This window comes from Puntigrus tetrazona, chromosome 10 (assembly GCF_018831695.1).
Source record: "Puntigrus tetrazona isolate hp1 chromosome 10, ASM1883169v1, whole genome shotgun sequence".
NCBI classification, from domain to species: domain Eukaryota; kingdom Metazoa; phylum Chordata; class Actinopteri; order Cypriniformes; family Cyprinidae; genus Puntigrus; species Puntigrus tetrazona.
Genome location: NC_056708.1, coordinates 10,962,464 through 10,984,236, shown reverse-complemented (window position 1 = coordinate 10,984,236; position 21,773 = coordinate 10,962,464). Strand labels below are relative to the sequence as shown.

The window sequence follows — 21,773 nt, the reverse complement described above, 5'->3', positions numbered from 1 at the left end:
TGGATCATTTGAATCCGCGCAATGCATTGTTGGCTATTGTTACAAATACATCCGTGCTGCTTATAATTGTTTTGGGGTCCACAAATATGTTCAAAATATTTAACAGCTCTATAGGCTGTGTGTATACGTAAGCTACTGAAAAAAAAAGTGTGGGATTTACTAGACGATTAAAACAGACAATTAGCCTCCAAAGAAACGGCAATGACACAGGACTTAAGCAGAAGGACTGAAATAGTGTTTTACAACGTAACGTTATTCCAATATTTTAAAATATATTTTGTTTTGTGTACAACTTTCTATATATCCGCTATTCGGGTGAAGAAACGTGTAGTGGTTTCATAATTGAAAAAATAAGCACATACTGATTATGCACTAGCTTTATCCGGGATCTTTAACGTTATCAGCACGCGCTTGATCAAAACCAGGTCTTTTGTCGACCTCTACTGGCGGTGCTGCGGTACTGCGCGTCAAATCCGCTTCCTATACGCGTAGAGTGACGTGTTTTTGTATCCCTAGTACAGCCACTGACCTCAGCTACAAACTTCCGGAGTAAAACACAACACGTTCGTGTGTTTAAATAAACAAAACGTCGATTTAGTTTGTCGACAGTTGTTTTCACGCGTTCCGGAGCATGCGCGCTGACGCTCTGTGAAACCCGCCGTTCCGCTCGCCGTGATTATCGTTCACCGGTAGTTAATCTCCGTAGGAATACGTCGCGTACCGGAGCCGGTTATGGCGTCGGCGTGTCGTGCCGGACCATGAGGTGTCCGCGTTCGTCGTTGTCGCAGTATTTGAGCGCGTAAAGAGACCGCGGCCATGGCTGGTGTGTTTGATATCGACCTCGACCCGCCGGAGGACAACGTGTCAGACGAGGAGCTCGCCGACGGGGTATGTGACCGGTCACCCGCTCGTTTTCAGTTTTTCCGCATCGCCGGGACCGGCCTGAGGATCGATCAGGCGCCTCACACGCTTCAGAAACACGGCATAGAAGTATTATGGCCGTGCTGTGGTAAACTATTAGAGGACGATACCGCGATGCTTTAATAATATTTGCCGTGGCGATGTGTCATAATTATATGGTTTAAAACATTTTACAGAGGATAGATTCACAAAGAACTTACAAATATGTATATGACAAAACATGACATTACCATTTGTAAGTGGACATGTCGGTTGTAATACGATTTTAGAGTCTAGCTTCAGATGTTTGAGCTAGCTTAAGGTGGTTTCTAGCTGGTCTAAGCTGGACGTCAGCTAGTTGAACCTGGTTATTAATATGGTAATGATGGACCAGCTATAAACCACCTGAATTTCTTAGAACATATTATTCGGGCACAATAGTCAATGACCAACTCAGAGCAGCTAAAAACATAACTGTGCGTTTAAGCTAGCATATAGCATCAGGTGTATGAAGTTTGTTTAATGGGCTGTCAAACTTTTGTGACACACTTCAGATTAATAATAAATAGTGAAATAAACTTTTCAATTTTTTTTTTAGCTGCAGTTATTTTATTTTTTTTAGCAATGTATACCTTAGAGTGTAAGTGTTCGGAAGTTGTCCGAAACCGCAAAAAAAATCCTCTGCAGGTCCAGCTTGCATTGGTCTGACATTCTCTGTGTTGTTAGACGGAGTCTTGTAATGCGATAACAGCGATCAGTGACCTTGATACTCTGGTTGATGGAAAAGAGCCAGTGTGCATCATTCACTGGTATAGATTGAGCCTTAATGGCTGTGTCAGATCTGCACACTGTGCATTTGGAGGAAAAGCTGCAGAGATCCAAAAAAAAAAAAAAAAAAACCCTGCAGTCCACACCTCAAAGACTCTGTAAACCTACCATAAACACTAAAAGCTTGTTTCTGTCCGCAGGCTAAGAGTAATGAATTCATGGACCAGTGCGGTGGCTTTGAATTGTGAGTATGTCTAAGAGCTACTTGACCTTTAAACTTAACCGTGTTTGTGTAATTTGACGATGACTTTTTAATTTAGCCCCTCAAAAAGTGAAACGTCCTAATTAAAAATGTGAATATTTTCATGTTTTGGAGCAGCATGGAAGACTGCGAGAAGTTCGAGATCTCGGAGAATAGTGTGAATCAAGGCACGGAGCAGATCCGTCCGGAATGTTTCGAGTTGCTTCGTGTTTTGGGTAAAGGAGGATATGGGAAGGTAAGCAAGACGTGGGCCCTGTTCCAGAGTGCTTTGTGTGCGCTTGCAGTCCTATGGAATTAGAACGGGCGCCTCGTGCACGTTTCCGTAGGGTGCGTCATTTGTTATTTAGCATTCGGAAGGGTGCTTTGCGGATGCCCCTTTGCAGCCTTGCACTTCTACCCAACAGTCAAAGCGGCATTGCGTCACAAAAGTGAAGACTCGGAGGAAGGTCGTGAGGGTTTAGGGCAGTGGTTCCCAACCTTTTCTTGTTTGAGGCACCCTTGGAAAGCCTTTCAAAAATTCCCGGCACCCTTATAAGGAAATAGATAGTTAAAAATCTTAAAATCTCCGTAGCTTTTTTATTATTATTTATTTATTTGTTTCATTTCGAGAGTTTGCATGCAACAACACCTTATACCTAGTCCTAGATGATATGAGAATACTGTTTACACCAGTGGTTCCCAACCTTTTCTTGTTTGAGGCACCCTTGGAATTTTTTCCCCGAAATTTTGGCGGCACCCTCAAAAGATCTCACGGCACACCGGTTGGGAACCACTGGTTTAGGGTGTGATTTGGGACAGGGTCTAGAAGTGCTACTCGGTGGTTCTTCCCTGCATGTGGTGTAGTTTAAATGCATAATATGGGCAGCAGAATATCATAAATAAAGGTTTTGAAAGAAGCTTCTTATGCTGTATTTATTTGATTTTAAAAAATACAATAAATATGGTAACATTGTGGTGTTATTTGTTGTCATTTTATTTATGGTCAATTTTGATAAATTTGATATAAATTTATGCTGAATGGATATTCGTTGTTTCTTTGTTAACAGGAAATACTTTTTTTTTTTTTTTTTAAATGCTGCATGTAATTTGTTTGCACTGAGGTCTTAATGCTTTTGTTTTTTGTTTGCAGATTTTTATCGGTCTTTCAGCTTTTATATTTTAATAGTCCTTTTCTGTTAAAAACAGGTTTTTCAAGTTCGCAAGGTATCAGGGGCAGATTCTGGGAAGATATTCGCCATGAAGGTCTTGAAAAAGGTATAACCCCCTAAAATTCCCAGTAATCTCATTTCTCTGAAAGGCGGTATGGGTGTTTCCTCAAGCCTGGTCCTGCTGCTTAACAGATTGTGTTGTGAATAATGTCTGAGGAATGTTTCGTCATTACCTCTAAACAGTTTTGATAATGATTGTATTTATAATTTAATTGTTTTTCCTTTTCACGAAAGCTAAAATATGGTTGAACAGTCAAATCACAAATTCAAAACAATTAGATCATAGCACTGTTGCATTCAATATATTACTTTGCTTAAAATGCTTAGTTTAACATATTTAAACACAAGATCTCATAATAGCTAGCCTTAAGGGCATAATTTGGCAAGACCATTTTTGATTGGCGTATTTGGTCATTTATAAACTTGGAAAAAAATATGATGTTGTCAAAGTGTGATGAAATCTTTGGCTTTGTTCGTATCATTGCTTACTAGACTCTTCATTTTACGCTGTAGCTGAACAATCTTTAAACCACTCTAAAACAGGAGGAGTGCAAGCGATGGCTGTGTTCTGAGGCCGTTTAATAATTTTGAGACTGTTGCTGCATTGTTCTCTGTGGTTTGCGTTATTGAAATGCTCCGGATTCCATTCCCAAATTAGATTTGCACACGTCTGTTTATTGCAGCTACAATAAAAGCATTAATGACACCAGCCTGATGAGTTCGCGGCTGTGATTAGGGGTGTTACAACCCTCCGGCGAATAGATGTTCTCGGGAATGAAATGTACAGTCAGCGCTCATGGGCTTGACATTTGCCTAAAAACACAACATTTCTTAATGTATTCTGTTTCAATAGGCCATGATCGTTCGCAATGCAAAGGACACTGCTCATACGAAAGCAGAAAGGAGCATCCTAGAGGAAGTTAAGCACCCCTTTATTGTCGACCTTATATATGCCTTTCAGACAGGAGGCAAACTTTACCTCATCCTGGAGTACCTAAGCGGTGAGTTCTTCTTTCTTGAGCTCAAAAGTCAGCAAATGTATATTATAAATAATCAGTAGATTTGTTAAGACAAAAAAGGGAAACGAGGCTTGTATCTGGGATCAAATTCATGTTTTTGTAACAGGTGGAGAACTGTTCATGCAGCTGGAAAGGGAGGGGATCTTCTTGGAGGATACCGCCTGGTTAGTGAAGCTCTATCAGGGTATAGATCGTTCTGGGGTCAAGATGACCCGACTGCTATCGAGATGAAACGCCTTTGTTGTGTGTAAACATTGATCTTGTGCAGGAGGCTTTCAAAGTTCAGTGATCTAACAAATGTAGTTTGTACAGTCAGCCCAAATGCTGCTTTGATAGTTTGTATATATGTATATATATGTACATGTAAAAAGCCTGCATGCTCCTGCATACGTTTTTTTAATTAATTTCAAATATATTTTTTTATGAGTCTTTATATATGTCTTTTCCATACCACAACAATTCATTGTAACCTAGAGCTGTTGAGCTTCAAAAAGGAATAAATCACCTTGAAAACGAGCTGTATGGCTGCTTATATGGGGAAATAATACAGAATTAATTACAAATAAACAAATGGAATAAATGCATTATAAAAGAGTATACAGGTTTAACAAATTGTACATGTTTGATAAACAATTTTTTGGGGGGTGCATTATTTGTTTAATAAAGACTTTTTTTTTTTTTTTTTTTTTTTCAAATGAATAGTTTTTGTGAGCAAGTTAATTTCTGAAAACATTTATTTATTTATAGTTATTTATCTATACCTTAATTTGTTCATTTATTTATTTGCTTACCTCTTACTGTCTCCTACCAGTTTTTACCTGGCAGAGATTTCCATGGCCTTGGGTCACCTTCACCAGAAAGGCATTATCTACAGAGATCTGAAGCCAGAGAACATCATGCTCAATAACAATGGTAATAAAACACACACACATACATACCCCGCTGTCCTTTTATCCCAGATTGTCCTCAGACTTGCACCACTATATGTCCTATAAAGACTGTTCTCCTCTGCATGTGCTCATTTTATTGATGTGCCCATCTCAGGTCATGTTAAGCTGACAGACTTCGGACTCTGTAAGGAGTCGATCCACGATGGTACCGTCACACACACCTTCTGTGGAACCATAGAGTATATGTACGTACAAACCCACATTTTTCACCCAGTTAAATAAAATCAAAGTAGTTTACTCTGAAGTTCCTCTGAATTGGCTGGTTGTACTCAAAATTTCTGGACAGCATTTTTAGGCTAGAAAGGGAGCTTCATGGGTTTTTTTAATAACTTGAACTTCATTTTACAAGAGCAGAAAAAAATCATGTTTTCAACGATGCGGCCTCTTGAAAAAAGTCCATACAGAGCAGTTCATGGAGGTCAGAGCCTCCATCAATCATGTCAGCCAAAGGCTTATTTGGGGCCTCTGGTGTCAGTAAGGTCAAAGTAAAAAAAAAAAAAAAAAAAAAAAAAAAAAGTCAGCAGCACAAAAATGGTTGGTGTACTGGGCTTTTCTCTCTTCACTTATTCATTCTGTCTCTCTCTTTTTGTTTCTTTTGACTTCTCCCTCTTTCAGGGCACCAGAAATCCTCATGAGAAGCGGCCATAACCGAGCTGTGGACTGGTGGAGTCTGGGAGCTCTGATGTATGACATGCTAACAGGAGCTGTAAGTGTCCCATCTGTCCCACAGTGCTTCTCCATGAATGTTGTTCCTGAGCTTAGATTATATATATAATTTAATACATGGGCTTAATGGGCTTAAGGTCTGAACTCTGTGGTGGCCAGTCCATGTTTGAAAATGATGTCTCATGCTCCCTGAACCACTCTTTCACTATTTGAGCCCTCTGAATCCTGGCATTGTCATCTTGGAATATGCCTGTGCCATCAGGGAAGAAAAAATCCATTGATGGCAAACTGTAGCAACAATGTTGCTTGGTTAAATCTAGGTGGTGGCTTTTTTTTTTTTTTTTTTTTTGGACGGGCAGTGTATAAAGTGTCTTTTGAATTTGTGTACAAAGTTTACCCAGACTGCTCTTTTACCTCCAGCCGCCATTCACCGCAGAGAATCGGAAAAAAACCATAGACAGAATTCTAAAGTGCAAACTGAACCTTCCACCTTACCTCACCCAAGAAGCACGAGACCTTCTGAAAAAGGTACAAGTCCTAAAGTCAATCAGATTTCACGCCAATGTGTAATTCTCATATTGATCATTTTATGGGGTTGTATATGTGTGTGTTTTATAACTAGCTGCTGAGAAGAAATGCATCAACGAGAATGGGAGCAGGTCCTAGAGATTTTATAGATGTCCAGGTATCTGACCTTTAGAATAAACCCATTATCATAAAAGCAGAAGATTACATATATTGTGGTTTTATATATTCTAAAAACCAATATTATTCTTTTAGACCCACTCCTTCTTCAGACACATGAACTGGGATGATTTACTGGCTTTTAAAGTTGAACCTCCCTTTAAGCCTTTTTTGGTACGAGACAGTGTTTTTTTTTCTCTCTGTACAATCAACTGTTTGTCTGTCTCTTATTGCGTGTTTAGTGTTATTATTAAAGAGCTGTTGATGTACAGTTTGATGATAACTTCTCACAGATCTCTATTTTCTCAGCGATCAGCAGATGATGTTAGCCAGTTTGACTCCAGGTTCACTAGTCAGACTCCCGTGGACAGTCCTGACGACTCGACACTCAGCGAAAGCGCCAACCAAGTCTTCCTGGTCAGTTTGTTTTCCTGGTCACTTTTGCGGATAAATGTATAGTTACATTTATTCATAATGCACCAATAATATAATTTGTTTATTAGCCAATATCAGTTAAAAGGAAATATTACAAATAGGATATTAACAATTGTATGGGCTATTATACACACTACCATTCAGGGATCACAGTATTTTATGCTCGCTAAGGCTGCGTTTATTTAATAATTGATTTAATATTGAAATATATTTTATAATGTGATTTTATTTCTGTGATGGCAAAACTACATTTTCATCAGTTCGAATAAACAGCTTTTACTCGAAAGAGAAATCTTTTGTAACCATGTAAAAGTCTTTTCTGTCACATTTGGTCAATTAAAATACATCCTCGCTAAAAAACAAACATTTGTTTCAATAACCTTACCAACCCTAAACGTTTGAACGGCACTGTACATAAAAATAATAAACAGATTTTTATTAACAAAGATGTTCTTCAGACAAATAGAGTAATATTACTCACCGCCAATGTTTTAGTGTACGTGACACTATAGTCCAAACAAAACAAGAATCTGACCGAAGCCTTCAAATTAGTTTATACGCCATTTGATCTTAATTATTATCAGCATGCTGTGTGGAGCACTCAAGAATGTGTACAAGAATCATTTCTGACTTCCGACCTACATTTGAGTGTGTGGTAAATTGGTTCTTTTTGTAGGCAAACTTACGAGAAAGGGATAATGTCTCTCATCTGGTCTGTATTATTACTGTTTAACTGTTTTTTTCCAGCTCTTAGCGTAACATACTTTTTTTGGTTTGTTATAATTGCACATCCTCTACACTCATCTATTGTTGTTTTTTTTCCCTTTTATTTTGTCTACCCAAACTTTTTTTTTTTTTTTTTTTTTTTTCATTTAATCTCTTCTCGGATGTCGTCTCTCCTCAGGGCTTTACGTACATCGCTCCATCTGTGCTCGAAAACATCAACGAGAAGTTCACTTTTGAGCCAAAATCCCGTTCACCTCGCAAGCTTCTGGGAAGCCCAAGAACGCCAGTGAGGTAATGTGTTTTTCTCATTCCAGTGAGTTTGAAGCGTGTGTGTAATAGTTATGTCCAGTTTTATGATCTTGTCTATGAGTTGGGTGAGGAAAAAAAAAATATAGACGTGTTTTTCCAGGTTTATCGTGATCTGCTTTTGAAGAAACTGATTACTTTTAATAAATATCAATAACCAATACACATTGATACACTGTGTTTCTGTAAGGAATGCTATTGATTTCATTTATCTGGGCTTTATGTCCAAGGTTGTGTACATGCTTTAACATGCTTATGTGGCCTTGTTTATCCTGGGTTTGCGTTTGTAATGAGTCGGGATCCATAACCCTTGATGCTATACTTGCTTTTTCCAGCCCTATGAAGGCTGAAGGGGAAGACGGTTGGTCTCGAGGTCCACCCTTCCCAGAAGTGCCCTCAACCACCTCCTCTCTCCTGCCGCCCACTGATACGCCCATGGAGGTGTCTAATGTGGAGCAGATGGACGTTAGCAGCAACATGGAGGTGTCAGCCCCTCTCCCCATCAAAAAACCATCAAACACGGGCTTGTTCGTGAAACCGGCTCAACCAGCAGGCGGCAGGAGACCCAAGCATTTAAGGATGAATCGTTGATTAACATTTTGTATTTTAGGAATTTATCAAATTACCCAAAAGGCCTTTCTGCACCCAGTTTGTGTCTCTTAAACACTTGCCGCACCAGTGTGCTTCATGCAAGCATGCAGAGCTTGTCCAGAACAAAGCCTGTGACCTCTCTCTGCTTGCACTACGGTGAGGTGGTCTGCTGCTTGCTTTGAAAAAGAGAGAGCACCTTGCACTTCGGACGACTCTGAGCATGAATTTCACAGTTTATCTTTTATATACCATGTTCATACAAAACATAAGGGATAACGCATAGTATGTTCTGTTGTATATTTGAAGTTTGATCTGGGACGTTGAGTTTTTTTTGTTTTTTGCTTGATTGTGTTCTCTAATAGTATTTATATGGATAGTTCACCCAGAAAATATACGTTCTGTCATGCACTCACCTTTACGTTATTCCAAAAAGATATAAATCGCTTTTTTTTTTCTTCTGTGGAACACAAGATTTTCTCAGCGTTTTGCTGTTTAGGTTTTGATTTTCATTATGTAGGCAAAAACTGTTGAATTGTGCTCCAAAATGTCTTCTGTTGTGGTTCACAGAAGAACAGAAATCCTGTTTGGAAAGACATGAAGGTAAATGATGACACAATTTTAATTGTTGGGTGAATTGTCTTTTTATAATGGCGAGAAGAACCAGGACTGCATTCTGAAGGATTTGCAACATTTTTGATTTATCAATCAATGTTAGGACGGCAAGAATCGCAGATGTAGGAAAATTGGAGAAATATAAGCAGAATCTATACCAATGATAAACTATGAAGTAAAAATATAAGCTGTTCTTTTTTTTTTCATCAGTGTTAGATGACCTCAAGGCATTATTCTCCTAATTAAGTATAAAATTCATACTTTCAGGTATGACTCTACCTGCATTCTGAGCATCAAATCACTGTTTTTCTGACCAAAGAATATTAAAAATACTAGATTACTATATAATACTGGACAATTCCTCATAATACAGAGTACAGTTACTCTTTCTAAGCCACATCCAAAAAATACCAGTAATACTGATACGCTGTCAACTATCTGAAAACTATTGAGTTTAGACAAAATAATGTCATTTTTAACCTTGGTATTGTAGACACCAAGGCGAGTTTTGAAATGGTTTCCATATCAGTAATTGATTTTTTTTTTTGACCCATTTTTTTTATTTTTTAGATGCCATATAGTTTTGTAAACTATGCAAATGATTTATTCTTTATATAGTCAAAAATGCTGTTTTAGCCGGATTAGTCACATGAACACATGCCAGCCCCCTTTAAAGGTTATTATTTAGTACTTCTTTCTACAATGGTGTTGGAGTCAAAACGATTAAATTATTCTCTGGGACTTTAAAAATACTGGGACTTAAATATGTTTTCAGGATGTGCGCTGTACAATAGAAAACCTCTGGATTATATATTATTGTTCTATTGAATTTTGATTAAATATGCTTGGATATATGTGGTTAAGGGGAATGAAGATGTTCTAGATCAATATAGAGTTATAAAAGTGTAATAAAGTGGTAAATCTAAAACAAAAAAAAACAGTATTTCATTGCTGTACATAGACATGATTCTTCATGAATGTTGGTGCTCTTTCCTTGTATTATACAGTATGAATAGTATGATGTGACTCCTTGAAGTGGTCGACACTGAATCTGCATCTTGTTAAGAAGTGCTGTATGTCAGTCATCTTGGGTGGTTCTCTGTATCATGTTTCACAGGCATTCCTGTGCTCATAGAAGTGTTATTGTTATCGATGAACCTCTGTGCGTGAGGCTGCGATTGCGTTTGTGTGACCGCATTTAAACCAATTTCTGAACGACACACTGTTTTCCCACGGGAATGTAAAATAGGCTTGTTTTCTGTTTGAGAACATTGTTCTGGCGTGACGCTGTAACCTGTTGATTGAATGCGATGTTAACCTCACATCCTCAAGCTCTAATTTCCGTTGTGTAGATTGTAATTGCGGTTGGACATTAGGAGGCCATTGCTCTGATTGAACTGTCTGGACTTTGCAGCAGTTTCCATCAAGCCAATAATTGGGTGTACTATGCACAGGAAGCATGATTGTGAATATCTTAAGCTGTCAGATACCGTGCCTACTGATAAACAACAGCCTGCTGTGCCGTGGCAGTTAACAGCCAGTAATGGCTTCATATGTGAAAGCCTTTGATTTTGAAATCTGTGCGAGACCAGCAGCTTAATTAAATTGCCTCTTAACTGGTACTTTGACTGGGGGAAGCATCCCATTTTGCCTTCTCATTCACAAATATCGACCGTTTATTCTATGCAATGCTGGCTGAGAGAGAGGGCTCTGTAATGTTGTGTAAATGGCTTTATGTATCACTTGTGTCAGTCTGAGGAGTTGGATATTGACCATGAGCCCAGTCCATATAATCACTAGACTCGTGGCGCAGTCATGTTGGAATATTAAGATGTAACTTGGTGCTATGTGTTGATGGTCCGGTTTTTTTATCTTCGCTATTATATGTCCTTTATAAAAACGTAACGTGGTGTGTCGTTGCGCTTTAGAGATGAACTGAATGTGAACTTCAGTGAAATCAACGGTGCTTCAGGTTAGAGTTCTAAAGTGAAAAGAAAATGCCTGTGAAAAGAGTTGAGATGCGGATCTGGTTGCATTTCGCATTTTAAATGCAAATGCTAGACGTTTATTAGACAGTGGCACTTTGGTTTAAACGATGAACGGATGTAAAGTACGAAATGGCAAGATTGTTTCTAATCTGGTGTTTTGTGATTTGCTCGCTTATTTGAACATTTTTCATTTAATTTGAGTGAATTCTACGAAATCAATAAAGTTGAATTCGAGCATTTACCAAGCAGTCCTGAACTTAAATAATTTCAGCAACACTTTTTTTTACTAGTTTGAAAAATTTATTTGGTCAGATATACTGGATAAAAATACAACTGTAACTGCATACTGTATGATGGTACTAAAATAGATATTTCCTCTTCAAAGCTTTGGTTTATTACTACTTGGGTACAACATTAGAAAAATACCATGTATCTGTGAAAGGCCTGAATTACAAATGCATTTAGCACGTACATTATCATTTTAATAATTCAAAAGCCACTGTATCTTTTTCGATCACAAAAAAAATCACATGGTTACAAAATTCTAATGCTACATCATTAAATAAATCAGTAGTTGATGTGCGATTACCTCACATTCATATTATTACCAAAGAAACCAGAATACTTCAACGAGAAAGAAAAATCCAGAACTCTTTGATTCTTTAGTTACAAAAACCACGGCATCTGACAAAAGGATTGTACAAAATGACCCAGTATATATGAAAAATAAAACCAAAATAAAGTTAAAATACATTTAGGGACATGGCAAATGAATTTCTGCTACAATATGTGTATTTTCCTCCATAAACAAGATGAAGAAATCCATTTGTATCCGCTGTATTCTTCCGCTTACGCTCACAAGTTAATTAGTAAAACCAGGAATAACATGCAAAACCGCAGAGGAATATAAATTATGAACACTAAAAAAATAAGCTTCCTCATGCGATGATAATAATAGTTATAATAATAATAATAATAATAATAACATAATAATAATACAAGAGCTGGTGAATGCACTTGTCCTTATGACAAGATACCTACATTTCAAAAACTCTCAAACTAGAGCCTTATAACAAGTGCTGTTTGCTCAAAGGAGATGTCTGAGAGGGATAATCCACATTCTGTGGATCCACTGCTGGTTTAACGAGATTTCAGTAGATTTGTAAGTAAGCTGACGTTGCTCCGTCCTTCCACTTGTGCACTTTGTCTGTGATGACAGTGCGGCAGAGCGGGCAGGTTCTCTCCTGGTTAAGCCACTGAGCGATGCACTCCTCACAGAAGATATGCTGGAGACAACCAAACAGTGATTATTTGACGTTTATTCACATGCATGATGTGACTCTGCGTAGTGCTTTTACAGGAACAAGTGTCATGTGCCAAAACAAAAAAGCTTGAAAAGCTCATTGGGCTTGAACTGTGAATACTAACTGTAGTGAAATTACCGCCAACACATTTATTAATAGAAACATAAATAATCAAGTATGATTAACTAATGATGTAGCTTTGTAAAAGTCATTTTTAAATTAGATTGTACAAAACACACTGCTGGCTAAATGTTTTTTGTGTATATATAAAGGAGAGGTAGAAATAATAAAATAAAATCATTTTAAAAATAAAAAAAAAGTTAAAACATTTTAAGTAAAAAAAAAAATTATTTTACTTGCATGTTGTGCAAGTAAAAATCATTAACAACATTAAAAAACAAAAGAATTCCTTGCATATAGTTTTTGTTTCCAAAATATGATAATTATGTGGCTATAGAACTGCTAGAATATTAAAAACAATACAAACTGACAAATGTAAGGAACTCCTTTTATAAGAGTTTAATTGCAAAAACAGCTAACTCCTACATCTTTCAAAATTCATGTTTTTTGTTATCTTGTTTTTATTTTTATAAGTTAGGTGTATTTTTCTAATGATTTTTTAACATAAAAACAACCACAGTTTGACAGAGATTAATTAGAATTCACAATGAAAACGGTTAAACACAGAGTTATCAGTGTTGTGACATGGCTTGACATCGGAGGTCAAACCCTAGAACCACATTCTCACCTGACACACGAGGACCCGGGGCTGCTTAAAATCAGCCTGACAGATGGGACAAATGTCACCTGCCTCTCTAACCTGAGCAGGACTGGCTGGAGCGCCGTTCACCTTAACACACGCAAGAAGATCATACATAAAATGGGTATCATTTCCCTATTAGTCGTGCAGAATACTAATATTTCAAATTGTGTACAGCAAAATAGGACAAGTAAAAAAAAATAAAAAAATTACCTCAGAACTGAAAAAAGTCTGTAAAGTTTTTTGCAGTGATCCTGACAGTCCATACAAAGCCAAAAGCTAAAAGAGACACATAATAAAAACAGATTATTGGGATGTCTTCTAATAATGTATCAGCTTATTGTAATGGATATGCACACCTTCATTATGAGGTAGAGCAAGGCTAGCAGGATCCCCAGAGTCAGCCCCACCGAGGTGTCCATCTCATCATAGCTGACCAGATACCGGAACCAAAGCGGGACAGGAGCGATCACTTGATACAACTGACCCACTTCCTCTATGAGCATGTACCACTGACCCTACGGAAAGCAGGGTGGATACGTTGAAGATGATGTTCATTGCAGATTCAGAAGAGCAAGATAAATAACATGAAAAATCATGCTCACCCTTCGCCGGTATGTCATGAGCGGGGAGGGGATGAGGAGAATAAGACACTTGAGCCCCATGAAGAAAAACTTCAAAATGAAGTTAGTGACACCGACACTCCATAAAACCTCCCAGAAGTTCTGAGAATCTATTGTAGCGTTGACAAAAATGAGGCTAAGGAAAGAAGCAGAAAATTAGATCTACGTGCTGTGTGCTTGTCGTACGGTGGACATTTGGTCATTCAATCCATATATTACACTAAATGTAGTACGTTGCATGTAGTGGAGAAGTGACGAAATGTGAAGCGCTTACCAGCGATAAAGTGACTGAGTGTGAAAAGTGTAAAACACGAGGAGACTGGAGGATGTGAGGAACAGCAAGAGCCAGACACAGTGCAACTTTGTCCTTCGGTCCTTTACACAGGAGGGGCGGAAAAAACGGATTATTTGATTCAATATGTATATTTGACTAAATTATGTACGTTACACAAACAACTAAAAATACCATTCAGAAGATTAGTGTCTTATGCTTGCCAACTCTACATTTATCTGATTCAAAAAATACAGTAAAAACAGTAATACTGAGATAATTTTATTACAACTTAGCTGTTTGCAATTTTAAGCTATTCTCACAGCCGAGGCTTAAGACTAGTATGTAAATCTAAGCTATTTCAACTGAAAGAAACTGATCTTAAAACACATCAGTGCCTTTGTTTTGTCTTAAGATGCACAGCAGTAATGCTTTTGTCTAAGGCGCGTTTATAAAAATGACTTAAATGTCGTGATTAAACCATGACCTAATCCAGACGGGCCTGTAACATTTATTTCTTTGATGTCAAAGCTGAATTTGCTTTCTTGAGATTTGCTTTCTTGAACATTTCTCATTATTATCAATGTTTAATAATTTTGTATTGCGTTTTTATATTGTGCTCTTGGTGCCAGTAGACTTCTACACGTGAAGTTCAAAGTACACAGATCACAGCAGAGGAGTTAAAATCACTGAACTTTAACTCCCCTGTTAAGCATCAAATGATATGGCAGACTCACGTGGAGAAACACTTGCGTTTGAATGCTTTTGTTGACATACATAAAGGTGGTAAACAGACCAACTGCAACAGCCAGACCTACAGAAAAAACAACACAGAGGTGTGACAGGGGTCGTGACCTTTACACAGCCTAACCTCTGCACTAACAGCTGTTTTCACTAACGTACCCAGGGCGTGCTGGATGACTAGTTTCGCACAGAGAATGACTATGAACGGAAGACTCTTCTTGAGCCAGCGCAGGAGGTAGCGCAGCTCCGATAACGAGCTGCTGGATTCTCCGGACTCCAGGTCCGACTCGCCGCTGTCGGACTCGTGCTCGTGACTGTGCGCGTGCTCGTGGCTGCGCGCGTGTCCGTGGCTGTGCGCGTGCCCGTGGCTCGCTGCCCTCGGCCTCCGCGAAGTCGCGCCGCGTCCGCTGCCGATGGAGACCCGGACCTCCGCGTCCGTTTCCGGCCTGCCGGCACTTCCGGCGCCGGGCATTCGGGCGAGCAGCTCCGGCTGCAGGGTTAATGACAGCCCGTTGCCTCCCTGCGGGCTCGGATCGGCTTGCATCGGATCGGGGGAATCCCTCAGTTTAAACGCTCTTCTGGACTCGCTATATGTTCCTCTGTTGAAAGATAAACCAAATCAGGCAAACTCCATGTATACAAAAAGGTGTTCTATTATATTGTACAAATACATTTTTTTAAGCTTCGTGATCGATCGGAGGGGGTTTCTTTCAGTAGCGAGCGGGGGGTGTGAAATAAAAAAAAACCGGAGTGGAAAAGTAAAAACGGGGGTCTTGTGGATGTGACGGGGCTCTAGAGGCGTTAGTGTTTGCAACCAATTATGTTGAAAGAAATATATATATTTTTTGCATTTTGTCTCAAAAAAGTTACTTAATTTAATTGCTTAATCATGCTATTGTGATTATCAACATATACATACATATATATATATATATACACATATATACACACACACACACACAGATAGATAGATACATAGATATACACAACTGACGTACGTATTGGCCAATCACGTTTAGCTACGTTATTCTTGAGCTAACGTTTCATAGCGCAGAAATAATCGTACTCAATGTAAAATCATCACTACTACATCGCTGTAAAACGTTGGCCTCCCCCAACTACTTAGGGCCCACCCAAAATGTAAATTATTGACGTTCGAAACGACGCCAGGTTCGCTCGCGTGATAATCCTGACACATATGTTTACATGATTATTCAAATGCCAAATATAACGCATGTAAGAACCGCTCTAAACTTCGGTGTTAGACAGAACATATTCGCTAGTCGTAACTGCATTCAATCAAGAATAATATATCGTCTCTAAAGGTTTGATCTGAGGTTCTGTTTTTTTTTCATGACAGTCTCTGCTCTTTAGTACTTAAAGGTCTTAATAAATAAATAAATAAATACCTGTCATACTGCGCGCGGAGTTTCATGATAAAGCTCCGATCTCCATTTTACAGGCTATGGTGGTGTTTGAACGATCAAAACAAAATGGTTAAATAAGATAATAGTCAAAACGTCTCATCGGCTAAAGGAGTTTCGTTTCAGCTTGACATTGTTCCGGGAGCCATCAGGCCTGGCCCACTAAAGGAACCGGTGACTCTGCTGGGAAGCAAAATAAAAGTCAACAAGACTGTCTCTTGATTTCAAAATAAAAGCCCTATTCAGGCAATAATTTACTCACATTTACGTTGTTCCGAATCCGTATTTATTTTATTTATTGAGATCTTAACCAGACAAAATGAATTATCCAATCACTATTCATTTAATTTTTTTTCCGTCTAATGAAAGTGAATGGTGCAAGCAAACCTTTAGTTGTTAATATTCTGGTTGACTGATAATGTCTCAAGTTGCCCTGATTCCAGTGATTGTTATCTGTTTCTTTTTTTCCATTGAAGGAACATCAGCGTGATTCCTTTGCTGAACTGGCTTTAACTTTTTAATAATAATATATAACCTTTTCCTCCCTCGTCTATAGATAAGTCATGTCTACATTAGAAAATCAAAGTCCAGACCGAACACTCATGTCTGCAACACTTTACCCCACAGCATGGCGTCTGTCTGTTTGCTCTGAATTTGAACATGTGATGGTAATTTAGCATGCTCTCCAACCCTTCAAAATAGATTTAGCCTATCATCTTTCTTACTCTTTCCCGGGTTGTCTCACAGCGTTCACTTTGCTGTTGCTCAGTGTAGGTGTTTGTGATAGTTACTGTGGACCTAATTTCAGTAAAAAAAAAAAAAAAAAAAGCCTACATGAAACAAATGTATTAATTATTTCACAGTGGATAAACGAGTTCAACTTGTGGAAAGATAAATATGTAAAAATGTTTAGCCACATGTGATGGAATTACAGTTTTGGAATATTTAAAATAGTCATTTATAGTCATTTATTTATGTATTTACACACTTGTGTGTGATATAATATAATATATAATTATATATAATATATAATTTTGTTCAGCAATATTAAGTTTGGTCTAATTTTAAAGAAGACCCATGGCAGATTATTGCTGAAGTAACAGGTTAAAAGGTTAAAAAGTGAAACAAAGTTTAAGTTTAGGAAAATAATTTATTAGCAATATTTTATATAAATATTTATATATATTTTATTACACACAGAGAATGTTTTTGTTCCAAATTTGAGGTTAATATCTCTTTCAGTAAAATGTAGACAGATATTAAACAGATATTACAATTATAGTTGGATTATTTATCAAACTGGCTCTATAATACGCAGAAGCAGAAAACAGTACTATTGTACTATTTTTTTACAAGATGGTGCCATTGTTTTAGGTTTTGGTTGTTGTTTTTTTCTCAATGGTGACATTTTTGTCCAAAAGTTCTTGAGATGAACTTTTTTTTTTTTTTCATCTATAGTGTAAAATAGATGTATTAAAGGAATAAGGGTGGCATGTTAAAGTTCCTACAAATACACAGCAAAAATGTCCATAAGGTTGCGCAAGGTCAGTTGGATATACACTTTGCCCACATTTTTCCCTGAGACTATATTAAATATGTGTTTCACGGACACTGTGTAACACACATGCTTAAATATAATCATGTCATTAAAAAACTCATAACTGCCTCATACTGATCTAAATGTATGGGTCATTGTGTGTATCCGAGCATGTTAAATGATGCTTTGGGATAATGCAGCTTAATTTGTGGAGGAATGACTTTAAGTATCTTGTTGTACATTTAAAAGATGATAATGTGAGCTAGGAGTCTTGTTTTTCAGGGTCTGCTTACTGAATTATCAGATATTTTCCAGCACTAGAGATAACAGCAGGTCTTTCTCTGAGATATATTGTACTAAAATACAGATCTACTGGATTGAAATTATAATTCCTGGAATCACAGGGTTCCAATATTTATGACCATCATAGCAGATAAAGTAATTGCATTAAACATTGCATACACTGCAAAATATGAATATATTCCACTGTATTTTTATTTACCTTTTTTTTATCAATGTCCTTAAATAAAGATACATTTACTTGTATTTGCTTACATTTACAACTCATTTTAAATGAATTTCACAGATAACAAGACTTTTTTTTATCTGATGTAATTTTCGATTCCTAAGTAAATATGCCTTAATTTTAGAATCATTAAACATTTTCACGGAAAAAAATAGTAAGGAAGATTATCACTCTTGCAGTGCAATCAGAAGATCCAGTAAAGTTAAAGTCATTCTGGTGTTCGTCAGCCAGTTTATTCAAACATTCAGGGTTTTTTTTCTTTAAATAATGAATTAAAAAATAATGGAGATCGTATTTTTCAACTCTGAGGTGTTTCTAATGCAAATGCTCTTTAACATTTAACCTCTTTAACTTTTAACCCCCTTTTTTTTTTTTTTTTTGCTCGATATTAAAAATGTCTTAAATCTTAAATGTATCTTCATAAAACCTGCAGAAATACTGTAAAGAGTATAGCATCTTATCAGGATAATCTCTCTCTCTCTCTCTCTCTCTCTCTCTCTCTCTCTCTCTCTCTCTCTCTCTCTCTCTCTCTCTCTCTCTCTCTCTCTCTCTCTCTCTCTCTCTCTCTCTCTCTGTCTCTCTCTCTCCCTCTCTCTCTCTCTCTCTCTCTCTCTCTCTCTCTCTCTCTCTCTCTCTCTCTCTCTCTCTCTCTCTCTCTCTCTCTCTCCCTCTCTCTCTCTCTCTCTCTCTCTCTCTCTCTCTCTCTCTCTCTCTCTCTCTCTCTCTCTCTCTCTCTCTCTCTCTCTCTCTCTCTCTCTCTCTCTCTCTCTCTCTCTCTCTCTCTCTCTCTCTCTCTCTCTCTCTCTCTCTCTCTCTCTCTCTCTCTCTCTCTCTCTCTCTCTCTCTCTCTCTCTCTCTCTCTCTCTCTCTTAAACAAGGTTAATGAGGTCACCCCCTCTCCTTCACTATCATGTAATCATGTTACTCAAGGCGGAGGCTGTCGTCCGAGTGAATACAGCAAGCGTAGCTTAGCTTAACTTGACAGATAAATTGCTACCTGTCAGATATGAATGGACATATCAAGAGTAGGGAGTGGATACAGCGAGGAGTGACAGACAAACTGCCTCTCTCTCTCTCTCTCTCTCTCTCTCTCTCTCTCTCTCTCTCTCTCTCTCTCTCATTTTTTACATCTCTGTCTCTCCTTCCCGTCTTATTTCAATAAAAATATAAGATGAGCCCATAAACTATCTATTTGACTTTTAATGTACTGCGTTTCAGTTCGTCTGAACTCGTCTTTTCCTTTTTCTGTCAGCAGATGGCGCTTCATAGCAAGGAGTGATTTGAACAAAGGACCGACTGAGGAAATTTCTATATTGTTAATAAGAGAGAAGTCCAGTGATAAATTTAGAGAGGTTACATAATGCGAGCGATTTTTGTATATACTATATATTTTGAGATTTCAACCTTTTTTTCTGAGAGACAGAGTCATTTTTCTTTTCGTTTTACACTATAACATTTTAAACATTTAATTGTTTTATTTCCATTCATACGTTTAAAATATTTATTTATTGCTGTAAAGGTAAAATATATTGGACCACGAGTGTATGTTTTTTGATAAAACTGATCAAATTCATTGATGTAAGCTGACGTGAACTAACAATAACAATTGTTGCATCACCAGTTCAGCTGAGAGGCAAAACATACAGTCAGATCAGTCCAGCTGAAGTGACTATAACCTTGAGCTGAATGCTGAATATGATTTACCTCGCTTTAACTATCTCATCAGGTTTGCCAGTTAGCCATTCAGTGTGTGAACTGATGATCTGTGATTGAAATTCAGCTGCAATTTTCAGCCATTTAAAAAAGCCGAAGACGTGTTTGATGTCGTTCTTTGTCTGAGTGTAATGTCTCATTTTCACCACCATACACTCACACTCTCTCTATCAGAGCTCTCTTAATCAGCTTGTAGGTCAGTTACCATGACAACCTGATCTCTCGTGGATGTGGTGCTTCATGGAGAGGAAGATGATCACCTGCCCTCAGGTGTGCGTCTGTGTGTGTGTGGTTACATTTTGTCAGACCCCCACCGACAACCCCTCTTTTAACATTTATGATTTTCTCTCATCTGAAATGGAGATTATGTGCATCTGCCCTTCAATGAGGTCACCAAATGGCTTTTAGCAGCATGAAAACATGCTTACATAAATGCCACATCTCTGCCGTATCATACATACATCTCAGTCATCTCCATATTTCATTGACAAATCTCTTGGAGTTGTTATGTTTAGCTAATATCCCCTTCTGTCTTACAAAACAGCATTGTAATAATGATTGTTGCACATAAAGGATTATTTTCTGTAGTGTCATTTGTAGAAAGTATACAGTGCAGATGGATGGATAAACAGATCAATGGCTGTAGTTACAAGACGGACGGATGGGTGGCTAAATGGACAGATAAGTAGTAGTAGATAGGTAGATAGATATGTTGATGGTTATAGATGATTGATAGATAGATATGTTGATGGTTATAGATAGATATGTTGATGGTTATAGATGATTGATAGATAGATAGATAGATAGATAGATAGATAGATAGATAGATAGATATGTTGATGGTTATAGATGATAGATAGATATATAGATATGTTGATGGTTATAGATGATAGATAGATAGATAGATAGATAGATAGATAGATAGATAGATAGATATGTTGATGGTTATAGATGATAGATAGATATATAGATATGTTGATGGTTATAGATGATAGATAGATAGATAGATAGATAGATAGATAGATAGATAGATAGATAGATAGATAGATACAAGTACATTTGTTTTCTGTGTACAGTCCTAGTGATATGAGGACAGATGTCTTTATGCTGTCTTTTTGTCCTCAGGGAGTTTCTCTTACTCTCCCATTACTCTCGAGCGCTTGATCAATGGCTTCAACTTCACACTGCAGTTATTAAGCCTAGACTTTCAATTATTTTACAGTGCGTCGTCAACACATCTCCCAGAGATACACAGTACAGCAAAGCACCTTTGTGTGCACATCATTATGCGTTAATTAATGTCAGCTTCCTGTACTTTAAATGTACATACATTAGCATATATCACACATGCTGGGCCGCCTGCACAAGGTCGACTCCTATCGTCTGCTTTTGACTGACTTCCCTCCAGAAGGATTCTTTGATGAAAAGGAAGCGGGCAGCGTGTCACAGCTGCTGCTTGACCTTTGGATTGTGGCAACGCAGATCCAGCATTCCAACACGAAATATGAACATTGCCGTGTCTGAATTAGCAGTCAGATGTTGGACTAATAGGCATTTCCACGAACAGGGTACAAACAAAGCTTGGAAAACGCAAAAGTCATTTTACAGCAGGTACTTAACCTTCAGAAGATGATGATTGCCAACCTCAGGAAGATGATTGTCACGCCACATGTTATATGAGACATTTTATTTTATATTAATCTTACATGGCATTTTGCAGTTTGTGGAATTGTGTTACTAAACCCATACTTGTGTG

General features: G+C 37.7%; 2 protein-coding genes across 5 annotated transcripts; one reads left to right on the top strand and one right to left on the bottom strand.

Moving 5' to 3' along the window:
* The first annotated feature begins 498 nt into the window (after positions 1-498).
* rps6kb1a (ribosomal protein S6 kinase b, polypeptide 1a) lies at positions 499-11,356 on the top strand. Of its 4 annotated transcripts, XM_043249940.1 has the most exons (15): positions 501-888; positions 1,869-1,912; positions 2,048-2,165; positions 3,116-3,184; positions 3,992-4,139; positions 4,264-4,321; positions 4,969-5,069; positions 5,202-5,292; positions 5,723-5,813; positions 6,194-6,301; positions 6,396-6,458; positions 6,554-6,631; positions 6,767-6,874; positions 7,797-7,909; positions 8,260-11,356. In XM_043249940.1, exons 1-15 carry the CDS (start codon positions 817-819, stop codon positions 8,513-8,515), a joined length of 1,518 nt encoding a protein of 505 aa, XP_043105875.1. In that variant the 5' UTR covers positions 501-816; the 3' UTR covers positions 8,516-11,356. The 4 variants fall into 4 exon arrangements, 2 of the variants coding, with proteins under 2 accessions (XP_043105876.1, XP_043105875.1); XR_006251870.1 differs by lacking the exon at positions 8,260-11,356 and having other exon boundaries at positions 500-888; positions 6,751-6,874; XM_043249941.1 differs by lacking the exons at positions 6,396-6,458; positions 6,554-6,631 and having other exon boundaries at positions 500-888.
* A 36-nt stretch (positions 11,357-11,392) lies between these two features.
* Positions 11,393-16,427, bottom strand: rnft1 (ring finger protein, transmembrane 1). The gene is made up of 9 exons (XM_043249942.1): positions 16,227-16,427; positions 14,977-15,416; positions 14,811-14,887; positions 14,077-14,177; positions 13,785-13,938; positions 13,539-13,697; positions 13,393-13,458; positions 13,168-13,269; positions 11,393-12,401 (listed from the first exon to the last, which is right to left on the bottom strand). The coding sequence occupies exons 1-9, from the start codon at positions 16,250-16,252 to the stop codon at positions 12,267-12,269; spliced, it is 1,260 nt and encodes a 419-aa protein (XP_043105877.1). The 5' UTR covers positions 16,253-16,427; the 3' UTR covers positions 11,393-12,266.
* Between the last annotated feature and the right edge of the window lie 5,346 nt (positions 16,428-21,773).